This window comes from Hevea brasiliensis, chromosome 1 (assembly GCF_030052815.1).
Source record: "Hevea brasiliensis isolate MT/VB/25A 57/8 chromosome 1, ASM3005281v1, whole genome shotgun sequence".
Taxonomy (NCBI): domain Eukaryota; kingdom Viridiplantae; phylum Streptophyta; class Magnoliopsida; order Malpighiales; family Euphorbiaceae; genus Hevea; species Hevea brasiliensis.
In genome coordinates, this window is record NC_079493.1 from 2,014,281 (window position 1) to 2,034,664 (window position 20,384).

At 37.8% G+C, this 20,384-nt stretch overlaps 2 protein-coding genes across 2 annotated transcripts; one reads left to right on the forward strand and one right to left on the reverse strand.

The window, feature by feature from the left end:
- The first annotated feature begins 11,509 nt into the window (after positions 1 to 11,509).
- On the forward strand, positions 11,510 to 14,655 carry LOC110673300 (50S ribosomal protein L9, chloroplastic). The gene is given in 7 exon segments (XM_058136951.1): positions 11,510 to 11,774; positions 11,982 to 12,794; positions 13,014 to 13,059; positions 13,160 to 13,257; positions 13,345 to 13,392; positions 14,192 to 14,205; positions 14,208 to 14,655. Coding segments are annotated over 5 exon segments (309 nt in total). The 5' UTR covers positions 11,510 to 11,774; positions 11,982 to 12,794; positions 13,014 to 13,017; the 3' UTR covers positions 14,315 to 14,655.
- A 3,569-nt stretch (positions 14,656 to 18,224) lies between these two features.
- LOC110673343 (zinc finger protein ZAT5) lies at positions 18,225 to 19,524 on the reverse strand. Its single transcript, XM_021836449.2, has one exon. It carries the CDS (start codon positions 19,271 to 19,273, stop codon positions 18,308 to 18,310), a length of 966 nt encoding a protein of 321 aa, XP_021692141.2. The 5' UTR covers positions 19,274 to 19,524; the 3' UTR covers positions 18,225 to 18,307.
- Positions 19,525 to 20,384: the final 860 nt, after the last annotated feature.

Below are 20,384 nucleotides of genomic sequence, written 5' to 3' on the forward strand. Positions count from 1 at the left end.
TTTCTGAGTTTTCTGAAATTTTTTCGGAATTTTTGGACCTCGTTTTCGGTCCCGAGGCAGAGTAAAAATTCAAAATTTTGTATTTCCAATCGAACCGGCTGAATCGAACCGGACCGGATTGGACCGGTCGAATCAGACCGGCTCCCTCCCCTTTTTCTTCCTCCCACGCGCGTCTCCTCCTCCTTCTCTCTTTCTCCCGTTTTCTCTCTCCTCCCGCCCCAGCCCGCCGGCCAGCCACCTCCCCCACCACCCTTGCTCACCGGCGCGCCATCCCACCTCTTTCCCCCGGCCGGCCGCCGCCCCAAACGACCGAAAAACGCGCGCGAACTCCCCTCCCTCGCGCGCGCGACGTTTCGACTTCCCGGCCAAAATTCGGCCGATCCGGCCACCAATTGGACCGGGTCTTGTATCTAAAATCATCTACTCGTCGAGAACTTTCCATAGACACCAAGAACACAGAAATCTATCAAGCGGTTTGTCCAATTTTTGTCCGGGAAGTTTTAGCCCATTTTGACTTTCGGGCTAGATTTCTCGCAAACTGTGAATCCCACGAGAAAACCGAGAGTACCAGAGCGCTCCACTTGTCGAGAGTTTCGCGGCGACATAAATTTTAAATTTTTCCGACACCGTTTTTCGGTGGGTCCCACGGAACTTCGCAGTGTCTTTTCGAGCATTAAATGAGCTTAGAAAATTCTGAAAAATTTATGTACTAACCCCGTGTTGTGGGCTTCGTGTAAGTATCCTCAATTCACGGAAATTCGACAGTTGACCGGGTCTGTAAATTTCCGCCGCATGCACTGCACGGAAAAGTCTCCGAATTGGACCGAGGTTTTGGCTACCCCCCCATTGTCAGACGTCCAAAGCGCGTTCCCGAAGTCAGAATCGGCAAAGGTAAACCCGAACCTTGCTTTTTCGTAATTTTCTAGTGCTTAAATAGGATTAAAAATTCATAAAATATTCGTGGTAGCTCAGAAAATTATGATTCTTTTTGCGATAGCCTAGTAATATTACTAAGGACTGCGGGACAAAGTTTTAGAATTTTTAGAGCTTGTTTGGGTAGTTTTTGCAAAAATAATCAATTATAAGGACTAAATTGAAATTTTACATATTGTGATGGATGACTTATTGGATGGGCCCAGGAGGGGCTGTGTGATGTGATTGAGTTGTGGATATATGGATTGTGAATATAGAAGTGTGTTTTGAGCCATTTTGCAGGTTGGGTAAGTCCTAGGTATAAGGGAGACTCTGCCGAATTTTCGACACGACTTAGGACGTATTTGGTCTTTTCTTGATTGTATTGAGTCATTTGTATTAAATAATTGTAATGTAATTGTCAGGTGAGCCGGGACAGCCTTCTTCCTCCGCCCAGCCGCCACAGTGACCGTTGTCAAGTCTGTGAGTAAAATATTAATTTTAATTATAATTTCACTATTATTATATGTTCAAGCATGCCCATGCATCACTTATATGCATATATCTATGTAGATAAACTTTAGGCACGATTTATGTTGCATTCATAACTGTGAAAGTGCCATGTATGTTGTTGTTGTAATTTGCAGCAGTGTGTGTGCGTTGGCGTGCGTGTGATGTGGTGTGGACTATGGATAGGACGGGTAGACACGGCTTGAGATCTTCGCTGGGACCCGGTCCTTCGGGGTAGACACGGCTTGAGTTCTTCGCTGGGACCCCGATTTGGTTATTAAGTGGAAGTCCGAGCTGAGTTCTTCGCTGGCACAGTTGGAATTAAGAGAGCTGTATAGGGGATCAGCTCCCATATATATTATGATTGATGTTACTGGGTGTGTGAGTGCTCCAGATTACCTTTTTGATGTTATGATGTGAAAATGTTGTTAATGTTACATTTCACTCTACAGGGTGCATTAGTTTTAGATAGTTATAGAGATTATGGTTAAAATTGATATTTTACTCTCTGAGTCGAAGGCTCACTCTTGTTCAATATTTTTTCAGGCTACAGGAGGATTTTATTGTGGTTAACCTGCTTTTCTTCTTCGCAGGTTGTTATTCAATATTTGTGTAATTTTATTTACTCCTAGATTTTCCGCATGTGTTAGAAATATTTAAATGATTCGGGTCTGTAATATAATTGTTATGTGGACCTGTAAAAATATTATATGCATGATTGATGGATTGGATGAGGGAGTTGAGCTCCCATTTATTTTTATGATGATGAGTATGTGGAGGGTGAGCTGAGCTCCCCAATTGATGTTATATTTTGTTTACAGGTCGGGTGAGTCAAAAACTCCCCGTTGAAAGGTCCACTTTATGGCCGGACTCTGTCCGGTTGATTTCTTGAAATTGGGCCCAAATGGGCCTTAGAGTTGGGTTAAGTGAATAGTTAGGCTTACTACGGGCCTCGGGGGCTTTAGGCTGGCCCAGGTCCTAGTGCCGGTCCGGCCCATGGGTTGGGTCGTGAAAAATGTGATATCAGAGCTTAGGCTCCAAATTCTTAGGGAATGCTTGTCTAAAATGTTGGAAAGAGTCTAATAGGAGTCACATGCGGAAAATAGGGTCCACATTCGTCTTGCATTGTCATCTTTGCTTCTAGTTTCTGCTTCATATAATTATGTATAAATATGAGTCTATAGAGCTGTGTAATGAGTAATTTTGAATTTTGTGGGCTAATGCTGCTGAATTTCAGGAAAATGCGTAGAAGCAGGAGAGCTGCCACTACACTAGAACCAGATGTGCCTGACGAGGTGTCAGCACAAGATGAGGCGCCTGCCCCGAGGAGGCGGGGTAGGAGGCCTAAAGCTGCTCAAGTAGAAGAGCAGCTGCCACCAGTTCAGGATCAGTCATTTATGGCTCAGGGTCTCATGGACCCCATGGCAGCTACTCTAGCTGGGTTGCAGAGGACCATCGATATGATGGCGCAGTATATGGTCCACCCTCCACAGCAGCAGCAGTCCACCGCACCAAGAGGAGAACCTTACAAACAGATCATAAATTTCAAGAAGTTGGTGCCTGGTACTTATGATGTGTCAGACGATGCATATCGATTTTTGGATTCTCGCATGTGCAGAAATGCAGTGCGATTGGTGATAGAAGACTAATAGAGTGTATGCAGCATGTCATGGGGCCTATGCCTAGACAATGGATGAATGACTACATATTACCTCGAATGGAGGGTTTGTCGTGGACTCAGTTTGTGGAACTGTTCATCAATCGGTTTGTGCCAGAAAGCTTCAGGGATCAAAAGCAGTGGGCCTTTGAGGCCTTAAGACAGAATGGCAGGTCTGTAGATGAGTATGGTACAAAATTTCTAGAACTGAGCAGGTATGCCCCTACAGCAGTATCTACAGAAACTATGAAGGTGAAGAGATTCCTAAAGGGGCTGGACAGGAGGTATGCAAACCTGGCCATGATGTCTGATCAGTCTTTTGATGTAGTAGTTGATCGAGCCAGACAGATAGAGATTAGCTATGCTGCAGATGACAGCGGAAGAACAAAGAAAAACAGAGCAGAGGGTTCTTCAGGTGCTCCCCATATGGGTGCTCCAGATAGTGGTGGCCAGAGTAATTTCAGAGGAAGAAGTAGGAATAAGAGGAGTGGTTTTAGACACAAATCCCGAGGTTCGCACTGGTACGGATCCAGAAGGTGGTCACAGCTCAGGTACAGCAGCCTGGGTCTGGTTCAGGATCCTCCTTGGCACCTTGTGCACAGTGTGGAAGAGGACATTCAGGACCTTGTTTGATGGGTTCAGGAGTATGCTTCAGGTGTGGCCAACCAGGTCACTTTGCTAGGGAATGCCCCGTGTTCAGTGAGCCACAGATGGGGTCACAGGGTTCTGTTGCAAATGTTCCTCGTCAGTTGTATCCGGGTGCTTCGGCATGGCGGTGATCGATTTAGTGGCCAACAGGGCCGAGGACAAGGGGGACGTGGATTTGGGGGCAGATCAGGAGGGAGAAGTCAGTATCAAGGTTCTGCCACTCAGGGTAGGGGTCAAGCTCGGGTTTTCACCCTGACCCACCAGGATGCTCAAGCTTCAAATACAGTTGTGGCAGGTATTCTTCTGGTCTGTTCCTATGAGGCTCGTGTTTTGATAGATCCGGGTGCTACGCACTCATTTGTCTCCCTTGTGTTTGCCATAAGGTTGGGTAGAAACCCTACAACTCTAGAATGCCCTTTGTCGGTAGCTACCCCACTTAGCGAAAACATAGATGTAGATATGGTTTTTCCGGGTAGCCCAGTGGTAGTGGATGGGAAGATCCTCCCAGCAGACTTGGTTCCTCTACCAGTGATTGATTTTGATGTAATTTTGGGGATGGATTGGTTGGCAACTCATTATGCCACCTTAGACTGCAGGAATAAAAAGGTGTATTTCCACATACCTGGTGTGGAAGAGTTTAGCTTTGATGGTGACAGAAGCGTGGCTCCATATAACTTGGTGTCAGCGATTAGCGCTAGAAAAATGTTGAGGCGTGGATGCCAAGGGTATTTGGCATTGGTGAGAGATACATCTGTAGAAGGTGTCAGCATGGAAAATGTTCATGTTGTCAGAGAATTTATGGATGTCTTCCCTGAAGAGCTTCCAGGGTTGCCACCAGAAAGGGAAATAGAGTTCTGCATTGATGTTGTTCAGGGTACAAATCCCATATCCATGCCACCTTACAGGATGGCACCAACAGAATTGAAAGAGCTCAAGGAGCAACTACAGGAGCTGTTGGACAAAGGTTTCATACGTCCGAGCACTTCACCCTGGGGTGCTCCTGTTCTATTTGTGAGAAAGAAGGATGGGTCATTGAGGTTGTGCATTGACTATAGACAGCTGAACAAGGTGACTGTGAAGAACAAGTATCCACTTCCTGATCGACGATCCGCTTGATCACTCAAGGGGCTAGATTCTTTCCAAGATAGACTGCGATCGCTACCATCAGTTGAGAATCAGGAATGAGGATGTGTCCAAAATGGCATTCAGGACAAGATATGGTCATTATGAGTTCTTGGTGATGTCTTTTGGACTCACTAATGCACCAGCAGCCTTCATGGACTTGATGAACCGGGTGTTCAAGCCATTTTTGGACCGTTTTGTCATCGTATTGATAGATGACATTTTGGTATACTCTCGATCGAGGAAGAACACGTGTGGCACTTGAGAATGGTGTTGCGGACTTTGAGGAGCACCATATATGCCAAATTTTCGAAATGTGAATTTTGGCTAGAAAGCATCTCATTCTTGGGACACGTGGTTTCTAGTGACGATTCAAGTGGATCCCAAGAAAATTGAAGTCAGAATCGATTGGCTTAGGCCTACAACAGTCACTGAGGTGCGAAGTTTTCTGGGTCTAGTTGGCTACTATAGGCGTTTTGTACAGGATTTTTCCAGGATAGCAGCTCCCCTAACTAAATTAACTCGGAAGAATGTTCCATTCATTTGGAAAGATGACTGTGAGAAGAGTTTCCAGACGCTTAAGGAGTGTCTAACCACCGCCTCTGTGTTAACACTACCTAAGAGTGGTGAAGGATACACCGTGTACTGTGATGCCTCCAGAGTTGGCCTAGGGTGTGTTTTGATGCAGAATGGAAAAGTAGTAGCTTATGCTTCAAGACAGCTGAAGAGGCATGAGCAGAACTACCCCACCCATGATTTGGAAATGGGGGCTGTAATCTTTGCACTAAAAATCTGGAGACACTACCTGTATGGTGAAGTGTGCGAGATATACACCGACCACAAGAGTTTGAAGTACATCTTCCAACAGAGGGATTTAAACTTGAGACAGAGGAGATGGATGGAGCTTCTGAAAGACTATGATTGCACCATCCAGTACCACCCTGGGAAAGCCAATGTAGTAGCAGATGCTTTCAGCAGAAAATCTTCTGGCAGTGTGGCGCACATTTCAGCAGAGAAGAGACCGTTGATTCAGGAAATACATGAGTTGATGGATCAAGGTTTAATCCTAGATCTTTCAGATGAGGGGTTATTGCTGGCTCATTTTTCAGTGAGGCCAGACTTGAGAGACAGAGTTAGAGTTTCCCAGCAAAGAGACCAACAATTGATGAAGATCATAGAAAGAGTACAGCAAGGTGAAGGTGGTGAGTTCGGGTTTGCCAATTATGGCGCCCTTATGCAAGGTTCTAGGATATGTGTGCCCGATGTGGACAATCTCAGAAATGAAATCATGCAAGAGGCACACTATACCCTGTACAGTGTCCACCCAGGTTCCACCAAGATGTACCATGATGTGAAAGATAGTTATTGGTGGAATGGCATGAAGAGAGACATAGCAGACTTTGTGTCCAAGTGCTTGACTTGTCAGAAGGTGAAGTTTGAACACCAGAGACCGTCAGGGAAGCTGCAAGAGCTCCCTATCCCAGAATGGAAGTGGGAAATGATCACTATGGATTTTGTGACTGGGTTGCCTCGTACCACGCGAGGATATGATTCGATATGGGTAATTGTGGACCGTCTAACCAAATCAGCTCACTTTTTGCCTGTGAAGACTACATATTCTGTGGCACAGTACGCCCGACTCTACATTCGAGAAATAGTCAGATTGCATGGAGTTCCGGCTTCCATAATATCTGACAGAGGGCCCCAGTTCACTTCTCGGTTTTGGAGAAAGTTGCAGGAGGCACTTGGCACATAGTTGAACTTTAGTACGGCTTTCCACCCTCAGACAGACGGACAGTCCGAAAGGATAATCCAAACACTGGAGGACATGCTTCGCATGAGTGTTTTGGATTTTGGAGGTCAATGGGATGATCAACTAGCTTTGGTGGAGTTTGCCTACAACAACAGTTACCATTCCAGCATAGGGATGGCACCCTATGAGGCACTATATGGAAGAAAGTGTAGGTCTCCTCTGTGTTGGATGGAAATGGGAGAAGCGAAGGTGCATGATGTAGACCTAGTGCAGTACACTTCAGAGGTAGTTCCTTTAATCAGGGAACGATTGAAAACAGCTTTCAGTAGGCAGAAGAGTTATGCAGACCCCAGACGGAGGGATGTGGAGTTTGCAGTAAGCGACTATGTATTTTTGAAGGTTTCTCCAATGAAGGGAGTCATAAGATTTGAAAAGAAGGGCAAATTGGCACCTCGGTATATCGGACCTTTTGAGGTTACGGATAGAGTTGGAGCAGTTGCCTACCGGTTGGAGCTACCACCCAACCTTTCTCACGTTCATCCCGTGTTTCACATCTCCATGCTCAGGAAATACATTCTCGATCATTCTCATGTACTACAGCCGGATGTAATAGAAGTAAAGGAGAACTTGACATTTGAGGAGCAACCTGTAGCCATAGTGGACTACCAAGTGAGACAGCTAAGATCAAAACAGATCCCTATGGTTAAGGTTTTGTGGAGGAGCCAGTCAGTGGAAGAGTGCACCTGGGAGTCAAAACGGGACATGCGTAGCAAGTACCCTTATCTGTTCAATGTATAATCATGTGCTTTATTATGCCTTGTGTAAAAAAAAAAAAAATTCGAGGACGAATTTTCTGTAAGGGGGGAAGAATGTAACACCCCAAAATTTTAAATTTTATTATCTTATGAGTATTTTTGGTATTTTAATTTTATTTAAATTTTAAGAAATTAATTGAGATTTTTCGGATTTTAAAAATCGGGTTTGATTTTCCCAAAATATAAACTTTGATGATTTTTAAAAATTAATTTAAAGACCACGTGGCAAAACTAAAAAATATATTTGGAGTCTACGAATTTTTTTGAGTTTTCTGGAATTTTTTCGGAATTTTTGGACCTCGTTTTCGGTCCCGAGGTAGAGTAAAAATTCAAAATTTTGTATTTCGAATCGAACCGGCCGAATCGAACCTGACCGGATCGGACCGGCTCCCTCCCCTTTTTCTTCCTCCCACGCGCGTCTCCTCCTCCTTCTCTCTTTCTCCCGTTTTCTCTCTCCTCCATGACCGCCCGGACCACCTCCTTCCCCGTGGCCGCCCCAAACGGCCAAAAAACGCGCGCGAACTCCCCTCCCTCGCGCGCGCGACGTTTCGACTTCCCTGCCAAAATTTGGCCGATCCGGCCACCAATTGGACCGGGTCTTGTGTCTAAAATCATCTACTCGTCGAGAGCTTTCCATAGACACCAAGAACACCGAAATCCATCGAGCGGTTTGTCCAATTTTTGCCCGGGAAGTTTTAGCCCATTTTGACTTTCGAGCTAGATTTCTCGCAAACCGTGAATCCCACGAGAAAACCGAGAGTACCAGAGCGCTCCACTCGTCGAGAGCTTCGCGGCGACATAAATTTCAAATTTTTCCGATACCGTTTTTCGGTGGGTCCCACGGAACTTCGCATGTCTTTTCGAGCATTAAATGAGCTTAGAAAATTCTAAAAAACTTATGTACTAACCCCAGTGTTGTGGGCTTCGTGTAGGTATCCTCAATTCGCGGAAAATTCGGACGATTGGCCAAGATTACATGAATTTCGGCGAACGGACCAGTTCTGGAAAAGTCTCGAATTGGACCGAGGTTTTGGCTACCCCATTGTCGACGTCGGCGCGTTCCCACAGTCGGAATCGGCAAAGGTAAACCCGAACCTTGCTTTTTCGTAATTTTCTAGTGCTTAAATAGGATTAAAAATTCATAAAATATTCATGGTAGCTCAGAAAATTATGATTCTTTTTGCAATAGCCTAGTAATATTGCTAAGGACTGCGGGGCAAAGTTTTAGAATTTTTAGAGCTTATTTGGGTAGTTTTTGCAAAAATGATCAATTATAAGGACTAAATTGAAATTTTACATATTGTGATGGATGACTGATTGAATGGGCCCAGGAGGGGTTGTGTGATGTGATTGAGTTGTGGATATATGGATTGTGAATATAGAAGTGTGTTTTGAGCCATTTTGCAGGTTGGGTAAGTCCTAGGTATAGGGGAGATTCTGCCGAATTTTCGGCACGACTTAGGACGTATTTAGTCTTTTCTTGATTGTATTGAGTCATTTGTATTAAATAATTGTAATATAATTGTCAGGTGAGCCGGGACAGCCTTCTTCCTCCGCCCAGCCGCCACAGTGACCGTTGTCAAGTCTGTGACTAAAATATTAATTTTAATTGTAATTTCACTATTATTATATGTTCAAGCATGCCCATGCATCACTTATATGCATATATCCATGTAGATAAACTTTAGGCACGATTTATGTTGCATTCATAACTGTGAAAGTGCCATGTATGTTGTTGTGGTAATTTGGAGCAGTGTGTGTGCGTTGGCGTGCGTGTGATGTGGTGTGGACTATGGATAGGACGGGTAGACACGGCTTGAGATCTTCGCTGGGACCCGGTCCTTCGGGGTAGACACGGCTTGAGTTCTTCAGGGACCCCGATTTGGTTATTAAGTGGAAGTCCGAATGAGTTCTTCACGCACGTTGGAATTAAGAGAGTGTATAGGGATCGGCTCCCATATATATTATGATTGATGTTCTTGGGTATGTGAGTGCTCCAGTTACCTTTTGATGTTATCATGTTAAAATGTTGTTGATGTTGAATTTAACTATACAGGGTGAATTAGTTTTAGATAGTTATAGAGATTATCGTTAAAATTGATATTTTACTCTCTCGAGTCGAAGGCTCACTCTGCTCAATATTTTTCAAACTCTGGGAGGATTTTATTGTGGTTAACCTGCTTTTCTTCTTCGCAGGTTGTTATTCAATATTTGTGTAATTTTATTTACTCCTAGATTTTCCGCATGTGTTAGAAATATTTAAATGATTCGGGTCTGTAATATAATTGTTATGTGGACCTGTAAAAATATTCTATGCATGATTGATGGATTGGATGAGGGAGCTGAGCTCCCATTTATTTTTATGATGATGAGTATGTGGAGGGTGAGCTGAGCTCCCCAATTGATGTTATATTTTGTTTACAGGTCGGGTGAGTCAAAAACTCCCCGTTGAAAGGTCCACTTTATGGCCGGATTTTGTCCGGTTGATTTCTTGAAATTGGGCCCAAATGGGCCTTAGAGTTGGGTTAAGTGAATAGTTAGGCTTACTACGGGCCTCGGGGGCTTTAGGCTGGCCCAGGTCCTAGTGCCGGTCCGGCCCATGGGTTGGGTCGTGACAAAAACAAAACCAAAGATATAATGGTTGTATCACTTAGGATTATGCACTCATGAGATTGTGAAATTTTAAAATGTTAAAAAAAAAAAAAAAGCACAAAAGATGTTTGTTGAAAAACTTAAATGATTAATATGATAAGTGCATAATTATCCATTAACAATGCGTAAATACAAATATTAATTATAATTAAATAATGGACTTAATCGTCCAATTTCCTAAATATTAGGATATAATTGATCCAAATTAAAGAATAGAAGAGTTTAATTGATTTCCATGATAGAGCTCGGAGGCTTTCGGCTCGAAATTAAAATCGAAATAATATCTGATTTAATTTGAAATTAAAAATAATAAATTTATATTAATTAAAATTAAATTATATTAAATTTCTCAAAAAAAAAGATTAAATTTAATTGGATCGATTTCATGTAAAAACTATTTTTTCATTAAAAATTAATTTTGATATTTAAATTTAATTTAAATCAAAATTAAAAAAGGAGAATTAAAATTAAAACTGAGATTTTTAATTTTATTTTGATTTCCTGACTTTAAAATTGAAATCGATCTCCAACTTATACATTTGGCCATTAATAAACGGTAGAAAAATCATGAAAAACTTTTATACTGTCAAAACCACATTTCACCCAACAAGGCACTCTATAAATTCTCTGCCCATTTTTCAATCAACGATTATTACTCCACTTCTCAAAGAAAAAGGTGGCATCTCATTAGAGCAGTCACTAGAGGTAATCATTATGTTTATCCAACGAAAATTGATGGATAATGCTCCTAAGATCTCTCAAACTTAGAATTATATGATAGTAATTGTGATTGTGTTGAAAATTATTGAAAAAATAAGTATAAACATAAAAATTAAAAGAAATTGGCTAAGACAAAAAAAGAATCTTGTCACCCATCTTATCACAAAAATGATTCAGATGATAAACCCTAAATTGAAATACATGAAAAAATCAAAAAAATATTTCTTTTTATATAATTAAAGAATATATAATTACTATTATTAAAACAAAAAATTTTGTTTTAATTTTATAATATATTCTCAATTATTATGGCTTTATTAATAACTTATTTTACTAAATTATTTTTGAAGCTAATTATTTTATATTTTTAATACATATTAATTAGATATATGTTAATGAATTAAAAAATAAATTATTAAATTTAAATTTCCTAGAGATGCAAATTTAGCTGACAGATTAATGAAACATGAATATTTTGATATGAAGTGTACAAGAATATTTGCGGAGAAGTTGATGCAGATGATTCAGATTACAAGAATTTTAATCTGAGTTTCAGTCAAAACTTTTTCTGATTCTGAAATTGTAATTTGGTTGGAAGAATATTTTGTTTATTTATTTAGTAGGAAGGCTAAAACGACAAGATTCGCAAAGGCCGATTCTCGTGTCGACTCAACCCAAAGCCCAAGCTCCCAAAAAAAAAAGGGGGGGTGGGGGGGGGGGAGAGGGGAAAAACACGAAGGCCCGAGCGCCCAACGTCCGACGGATAAGGCCAGTGAAGTCGAGAAGGACGGTCTCTGGGGTGTGTGGGAATTACTCACTGCCACTTGTAATAATAGCGTCACCATCTACAGCAGCAACTCTCTCATGGAGTTCTTCCTCTTGGCTTCACAGCTTTGGTAGACACTCCGGTGAAATCTCCAAGTTGCCAGACAGAAGAATGCCCATGCTGATTTGGGCTCAAAAGAAAGCCAAAAAGACAAGAAAGGTAAGCATGTTACTTGATAACCTGGAATGGGTTCTTTTAATTCTCGCAGTTTCTCATTTGGGTTACTCATTGTCGCACCCATAACACTGTTGAATTGCAATAAAGATTCTGTTTTCTCTTTATGTTTTTCTATTTCGTAGCTGGCATACAGAGCCTTTTTTTTTTTTTTAATGGTTAGCTAGATAATACTCAAAGAGGATGTGACAGATTTGGGGAAAAAGGGACAGTTGATTGATATGAAGGCTGGGTATTACAGGAATTATTCTGCCGTGGGCAAGGCCCAGATTGTCACTTCTGTTCTGCTGAAGTTTGTTACTTTATCTCTGTGTTTATTTTGGTTGTTCATAATTTTGTATTAAATTATCTTCACTTTGTTGTGAGGGTCAGGGTAGAGTCAGAATTGTTTTGGAAGCAAGTGTTTTAAAAGCAGCCCAACATACATTTGCTCAGAAAATATATCAAAGTATAAATGCTGCCATATATAAGTGGACATAATGGAATAAATAGATATGGGAAGCTGGAAGAGTTTTTTGAAAAATGTTACATTATTACATCTACTTAAGAAGAAAAAAAAAACAAGGTGATAATACTGCATCTTCAACTTCAATGATTTTGTGTTTTTCTTTTTTTCTTTCTTTTTTTTCTTTCTTTTTTTTCTTTTTTTGTGCATATGAAAGTTCAAAGTTCTCTCACTTTCTTGTGTTGGGTTAAAAAGACATATACTTGTTTGGGATCGTACAATCCGATTGAACATGTAAGACATTGGATGGTTTATGCATATGTGAGACACTCGGAATATCAATGCATATTGTAAGAAATGTTTTAAGCTTGAACATGGTAATGATAACGTGATGGGGCTAATCCATGGGATGGACTGAACAAGAAGCTATCAAGTGTCTCTTCTCTTCTAGACATGCTAGGCAGACGGAGATTAACAAGAAGCTGACGATACTACCGATACAAAGAGGAGGGCTGAAAAGAAAACTTATGACACTAAGAGGGGTGCTTTTATAAATGAAGGTGGTTAATTCTCACTCCTATTGTGCTGTCAAAATCCATCAGTATTTATAAGGCATCTTTGAAATTGTTGTCTTGTTTTTGTTCTTCACCTTGGTTTTATCAGCCAAGTTATATGCTATAAGCATGAAACTCAGCAGGCAATTCTGAATTTGTGGCAGATATTTGTCATTATTCATGTTAATGTCATGGTTTTATTGAATTCTCTTGCTTACTTTTCAGGGAAATGCAGATGGAAGAGGAAAGAATTTATGCTGAGAAAAAACGGGTAACTGAGAATTGCATGTATATATCAGTGTTAGTTCTCCGTCCTGTTTGCGTCTTCTTTTAATTCTTATAATCTTGTTTGAATATCCTATCCTATGCAGGAAAAAGAAGAGGCACAGCAGCTTGCTCTTATTTTTGAAACTGTTGGAGCTTTCAAGGTGAAGCGCAAAGGTGGAAAGGGAAAACAAATATTTGGAAGGTAAGTGAAGCCACTAAAACTTAATAATTTGTTGGTTAGAAATTAATTTTTGGCATATTATGTCTAACATATAATGTATTTGGGCAGTGTAACCTCTCAAGATCTTGTCAACATCATCAAGGCACAGCTTCAGAGGTATTGTCTTTCAATCTATTTAGGCTTACTGTGCAGGTGCCTTTCATTATCATGAGCACTGTTAAGTATACTCTGGAATTTTATTACAAAAATCTGTAAACCCTTCCCTTAGCTGGAAGTAATTTTCTGCCTCTACTCTTTCATTCCTTGTATTCCTTGTACTTCATGTTTTCTAAGTTCTCTATGTAATTCCTATGAATCTCTAATTAAGTGTAATTCACTTAGCAGATGGCTATTGTGGATATAAACTCAAACTAGAAGGCTAATATTTCATCTCCATAGCCTTGGCCCAAAATCGCAACATTGTTGGAGTAGGCCTAACATGGGCTTCTTCAGCTAATGATGCCTCGATCCTGAAGCCTTCTTAGTATCTTTTGATAGGCGACCATATCTGTATGCAAAATTCACTGCTGATAGATCACTCCACCCAATCCAAACGTAAACATATGTTGTTAATAATAGCCTACTCAGGTACTTATAGATTAAACCGCTTAGGCCTATTACTTCAATGTGGGATCGGGTTATTGCTTTTCATGGTTTAGGCCTTGCATTGGGCAGCCTATAACTTTTGAGCCTCTAGTAGGATATGAATTATAGCTTATCAATTGGGAATAGAAAAATCATACACACATGCGTGCACATATTTTGTTTTCCATGCATATGCTTATCTAATTGCTTTGATCCTAAATGCATGTGGTCAAGCAATTGTTCAGACAAACACAATCATGCACATATGCACATGTGTCTTCCATGCCTCTCCTTATCTAGGTGCTTGCTCATTGCTTTTCATTGATGCTAGGGACGTGGACAAGCGGGTATTATTCTTCCAGAAATTAGGCAAACAGGAGAATATATTGCTGAACTTAAGCTTCATCCTGAAGTTACTGCTTGGTTGAGGTTGAATGTTTATGCTAAGGAATAGCATCTTTTGGGAGCACACTCTTTCAATGGATGATTCATTGATTTGTATGAGCAACTTGCATCATTCTAAGGTATATGAGCTAATCAAAATTGTTTCAAACGTGTAATGGTATCCTGAGGTTCCGTGTGAGGGGCTGGGAGTTGCCAGAGTACCGAGGAAGAGGAAACATTTTCTTATTTATGAAATAATGTAATTATTGCTCACCCGAAAATGCAGAATTTCATTTCAACAGATACAACTTTCAGTTCAATGATGTCACTTATGTGTATTACTCGGTTCTGATTTTTGTCCTAAAATGACCAAATTTTCAGTTGTATTATATTTCCTTAAATTTTCTGTAATATAGATCTAATTTCAGAAATCAATTGATGAGTAATATCATCACTAACTGAAATGGGAAGACAAAAGATATGGATCACTAACTTTTGGCAGCCTGGATGTTCATACCAGATACTGGTTGTGAGTAGGAGAGGTCTTTATGAGGACAACAGAGTCTTGAAACATTATTTGACCCCAGTAGGGCTGCTCCCAAAGTTACCCTGCAACTTATCATGCTTTCTATCTGTCAATGAGATTGATGAGTTTCCTGGTACTAAATCTTGCTATGACTACAGGAGGACTGCAAATATAATATGAAATAGAAACAAAAGTCTCTTGGAGAATGATGGGGTGTAATTTGTGTGGACCGTAGAGATGTACAAATCTTGTTTCTCTTAATTGTGGAATTTTTACTTAGACATTAGCAATTGCTACTGAAACAGCAAACTCATAATCTCTCTTTAGAAATTCTGTGTTTGGCCTAAGCATAGATGGGTAATTATGCAACGCAAGTGCCTAGAGTGCAAGACTGATGTGATCACAGCTACAGGAGGGCAGCCACATGGCTAAGCGGATAATATAAAAAAAAATTAGAAGAATACACATGAACATCGCATCTTAGCTTTATGTTTGTTGCCATTTAACAAGTTTGGAGCTTCCTATCCATATCATATTCGAGCATTGAAAGCCACGATAGAAGTTCCTTTCCCAATCCCATTTGCATCCCCTTTAGCTTTATGTGTATTTGGATTTAAATCCCACCACAATTTTAGCTTTCCAAATATTGACGTTTCACGTGCATCCCTTTTTTTTTTAATTTATAATTATAATAATATTTAAAATATTATTAATAATATTTATATTTTAAATGTTTATTATAATTTTGAAAAACTTCTAGTTGAATCAATATATTTCAATTTCATTATTAATAAGAAAATGATAATTGTAATTTTTACGTTATTAATTAATTTATTATGAATTATTACTCACAGGCATTTTTTCTGGCTCTTGCTGCTATTTATTACACTGCACTTGCACACTCCCTTTTCATTGAGTAACTACCATCATCATTAAGGACCTAACCCTAATCTACTAAGAAAAAGAAAAGGGGGCAATTGGTTAAACCTAACTAGGCCTAGTTAACTTGCTCATTCATTTGGGGGTAATGGACACATTAATTTATTTAGGTTCTATTTATTTAATAAAAATTAAATTGTAAAATACATATAGAAAGTAATTAAATTAATCAGTCAATCAATTATAGTGAAATTTTACCTAACATAAACTAGAATTATCCTTCTATGTTAAGTACCAAAATCCTTTGACTTCAGAAGGCATGAGTGTTAAACACACCCGCCCAAAAGTTAAAATGTGAAAAATAGAAAATGCTTCACATTGATACAGCAAGCAATGGGTTATTTCACTCCATCTGATTAAATTCTAATTAAATTTAATATATATTTATTATATTTTAAATAAATAAAATTTAAATATTTTTTAAAATTATTAAATTTTTAAAATATAAATTTTTTATAAAAATATATTTTATATAATTTACTAATTAAAATATATAAAATTAAATAGGTCTGGATGTTATTCGGATATTATTGTTTGGGTTTGGGATGGATTTAGGTAAAATTATTTTTACATATTCTCTATATATTGCCATCCCTATTCACATATTAAGCTTGCTATATATCTTTCAATAAAAGCAAATAAGTGTTAGCAATTATTTTCAAACATTAGAAATTTTTATTTTGATTCGATATTTATAAAAAATTTAAAATATAAATATGTGAAATTTAAGTATTTAATTGGTAAATTTTATCATATATTTTATGTTTTAAATTTATAATAAATTAAATTTAATAAGAAAAACTCTTAATATTATATATAAATAAATGTAGAAGAGATTAATTACTATATATTAGGAATTAGTTAAATGAGAAGAAGAACTTCCCACAACATGTGCAAGTATTTATGATCATCACTATTCACTCTCATGTATTTGTACATCTCACGCAATGGATACCCATATGCTTTGCTTACCAACAATCACCAAAACGTGCCCATGACAAACTCCATCGAGTTTATATATATATATATGTAAATAATTATTTTTTTTTATATTTGTGATGACTTTTTCATTAATATATTTTTTTAAAATAGAATCTGAATTCTTTTTTTAAAAGCATAATGAGCCATATAACTGTATTCGGTACTTATTAATTTAGTTTAATTTTTTAAGGGCTAGAGAAAATTAATAAATTTACCTTTTTCTATTATTAAACAAAATAAGTAATGAATTAAAAAAAATTAAGGAATAAAAATATTTATTATTATCAATAAAATTAAAAAAAATAAACAAAAGAATAAAAATATATGACATAATTAAAATTTAAAATATAAAAAATTAAATAATTAATTTCACTATAAAATAAGAATTAAAATTGGATGGTTCCATGTGGAATGGTAAGGGCATATATTGACAAAAATGAAGGATGATGTGGGTGGCATGATATGCAAATGGACTTTGTCCAAGGGACATAATTTTTCCATGTGTATGTGGTAAGAAGAGTTGGTTGTATCTTTCTTGGGAGTACCACCATAGGCAATGGCATGGACCCCACATGGGATCATAACTCAAATATAGACTTGCAAAGTAAGAGATGATCCAGTTGGTTAATTAGGTGTAACAAAGCACAACAAGCTCTATGAACTACCTGTGTAATTAAAGAGGACCATTGAAGAAAATTATTTAATTTAAATATATAAATAAATAGGAATATACAGATGGATACATGTGGCATGAACAGTTGCCAACTCAGCTTTGCTATCTATTTATTCCTTTGTCACTTAATGTGAAAACAGGCTGCTACACACCTTCTTTTTTAATTTTTTTCAAATTTTTAAATATATATATTTTTAAATATAATTAATTCTAATTAAATTTGAATTTTAAATTTGATAGTAATAACTAAATGCTTAGAACATATATAATTATAATTAGTTATAATTATCAAAAATTTAATTATATTTAATAATTAAATAAATAATTTTTTATTGAAAATTTTCCAAACTCAAGCTCCAAACTCTCTATAACACAAGTATCTTTTTTAATTTTTTTTTTCTATTTTGGGATTTACTGTAACCAAATTAAACACACCCAAGAGAAGAGAGGGGGAGAAAGAACCTAATCCACGACTTGTAGTTGTGGTGGTGGTAATGCCAAACCCTAGCCATGCCATTAATTTCCACTTCTACCTCTCTTTCTTCAGTGTCACACGTCCCTTTCCACTTACAAAGAACCCAAATTAAAAAAAAAAAAAAAAAAAAAAAAACTCTCTATGGGAAAATATAAAATAAAGAGATGCTCACATCACTCACTTTTCGTGAATGAAAGGCAACCATGAACACTAACCACTTACTTACTCAAAGTATTCAACTTCAACAAGTAGATGATCAAAATATGACAAATTTATAAACATTATTTAATTTTTTTTAGGGTTATATTATCTTAATTAATAAAAAAATATGAGTATAAAAATTAAAAATTAAAAGAATTGATAATTTTATGAATAATAGTGAAATATATAGAATAATGCTAATTTTATAAAAATAATAATTCACATTGATATCCCCTATGAATGCTTAATAGAAAAAAAAAAAATCTTCTCAGTAATGGCAATCCACCAAGGCTGGGGCGGAGAACACTAGAGCTTGTTGCGCGGATGCGAATTGGAACTTGGATTCACGGTGGCTGTGATGGTCGTCTTCCGGCGCCGGAAGGTTAAGATCCAAAGGCAAAATATTTCTTGGCTTGATCTGATCTTCACTACTAGAATCAGTATTAGTAGTGGTAGTGATAACCACTTGATTATTATTATTGGCTGTGTTAGCTCTGTGTCTTCTCATGTGACCTCCCAGGGCTTGACCAGAAGTGAACTCAGACCCACAAATGGAGCACTCATGAATCTTGGTCTTATTATTACCAAGAAAACTACCACCCTTGTTAGATATGTGGAGAGAAAGAGGTTGCTGAAGATGATCAGGACTAGTAGAGTTGCTACTTTTATTCAATTGGCAATCTTCAAGATCATCCAACAATGGTGAAACCAGGAGAGTAGCCTTCTTCTCTTCAACTACGATGGACTTGGGCTTTTTATGACTGGCTCTGTGACCACCCAATGCTTGGAAGGAAGGGAAGCTACGATTACAAGTTTTGCACTCATAAACATAGAAACCAGCTTTGTTTGTTGTTGTTGTTGTTGTGTTAGTAGAAGCATCAGGGAATTTTCTTGCACCAAGATTTTCCATTCTACTGTTATTTTCATCGTTCATCAACTGTTGCCTGGGACCATCACCTTGAGCTAATAAAATCAGGCAATTAGCCATATCTTCTTCTTCTTCAGTGCTCTCATAAATCTCACTACAACTTGTAGGAGAGGAAATTGAACCATGTTCCTCTACAACAAGTCCTGTTTCTCCTCCTCCTCCTCCGCCAGAACCACCACAACCACTGCACGAGCTAGAGCTCATACCGGCAGATGATGATGACCTCAAGCGCTTGGTACGCTTGCCTTTAACGATTTGAGAAAGATCATTAGAGCCCATGAATTCCTCTTGAGCTTCCATGTCCATATGATCCACAGAGGAAAAGAGAGCAAGAAGTGAGGAGAAAGAAAATGAGAGAAATGGGATATGTACAAGTGACCTAACAAATTAGGGGGTGATAATTAGGCAGAGAGAACTTATAAAAAGAAGATAATAAGAGAGAGTAATGAGAGAAGCAAAGGTGGGGATAGTGGAGTTTGTTATATATAGTGAATGGCAACCATTGGTGGTTGTTGCTGTTATTGTACTCACTTAAATAGTTTTTAGAGCAATGAGATGTGGAATTTGAATATCATTGAAAATTAATTGTATTAAAAAATTAAAAAATTTATTAAAAATATATATATTTTTTGTGAATGAAAAGCTGCCCTCGTGATTAGTTATGAAAATTAGTTTGTTGTAGAAGAAATTAAAAAAAAAAAAAAAAAATCTTTCATTTCCTTGCGTTCCCAACCTGCGAAGAGTTACTAACAAGAAAAGTTTTGCCTTTCACGCGCTTTAAATCCACGTCACTTTGATGCTTCAATCAAAATCATCCCTTCTTTCTATCATCGCATCACATGAGCAAAAACAACCATGTCCGATAAAAATTAATAACATTACAATCACTTTTAAAATTATAAAATTTTAATTAAAATTAAAATTAAAAAAAATAAATTAAAACTATTTAAATTAATTTAATTTTATCTATTTTTTTAGTAATTAATCACATTCCAATTGATTATTAAATATGCATTATCTCTCACAATTATGTAGGATATACTTTACATATTATAAAAAGAGTATATATTATAATCTACCTATATTTACAGCATTATAATTATAATAAATTATTAAATACACTCGATACACTACATCAGTTACTCACAAAATAAACAGTTTTATCGAAGGGTGAGTTACTCACAAAATAAGTAGTTTTATGAAATGGAGGGTGAGCATATGGTTAGAGAGGGAGAGAGACATAGTAACTGAAAAAGGGGAAAGGAAAAAAAGGGTTAAATAGGACATAATTAAGCATAATTAAAAGAGGTTGAAGAAGAAGAAGAAGAAGAAGGGTTGGTGACAAGTGTAAACGTTAAGAGTCAGTTATCAAGAGTCACAGAATGCCAACCAAAGTCATCACGAATAAACACAAAAC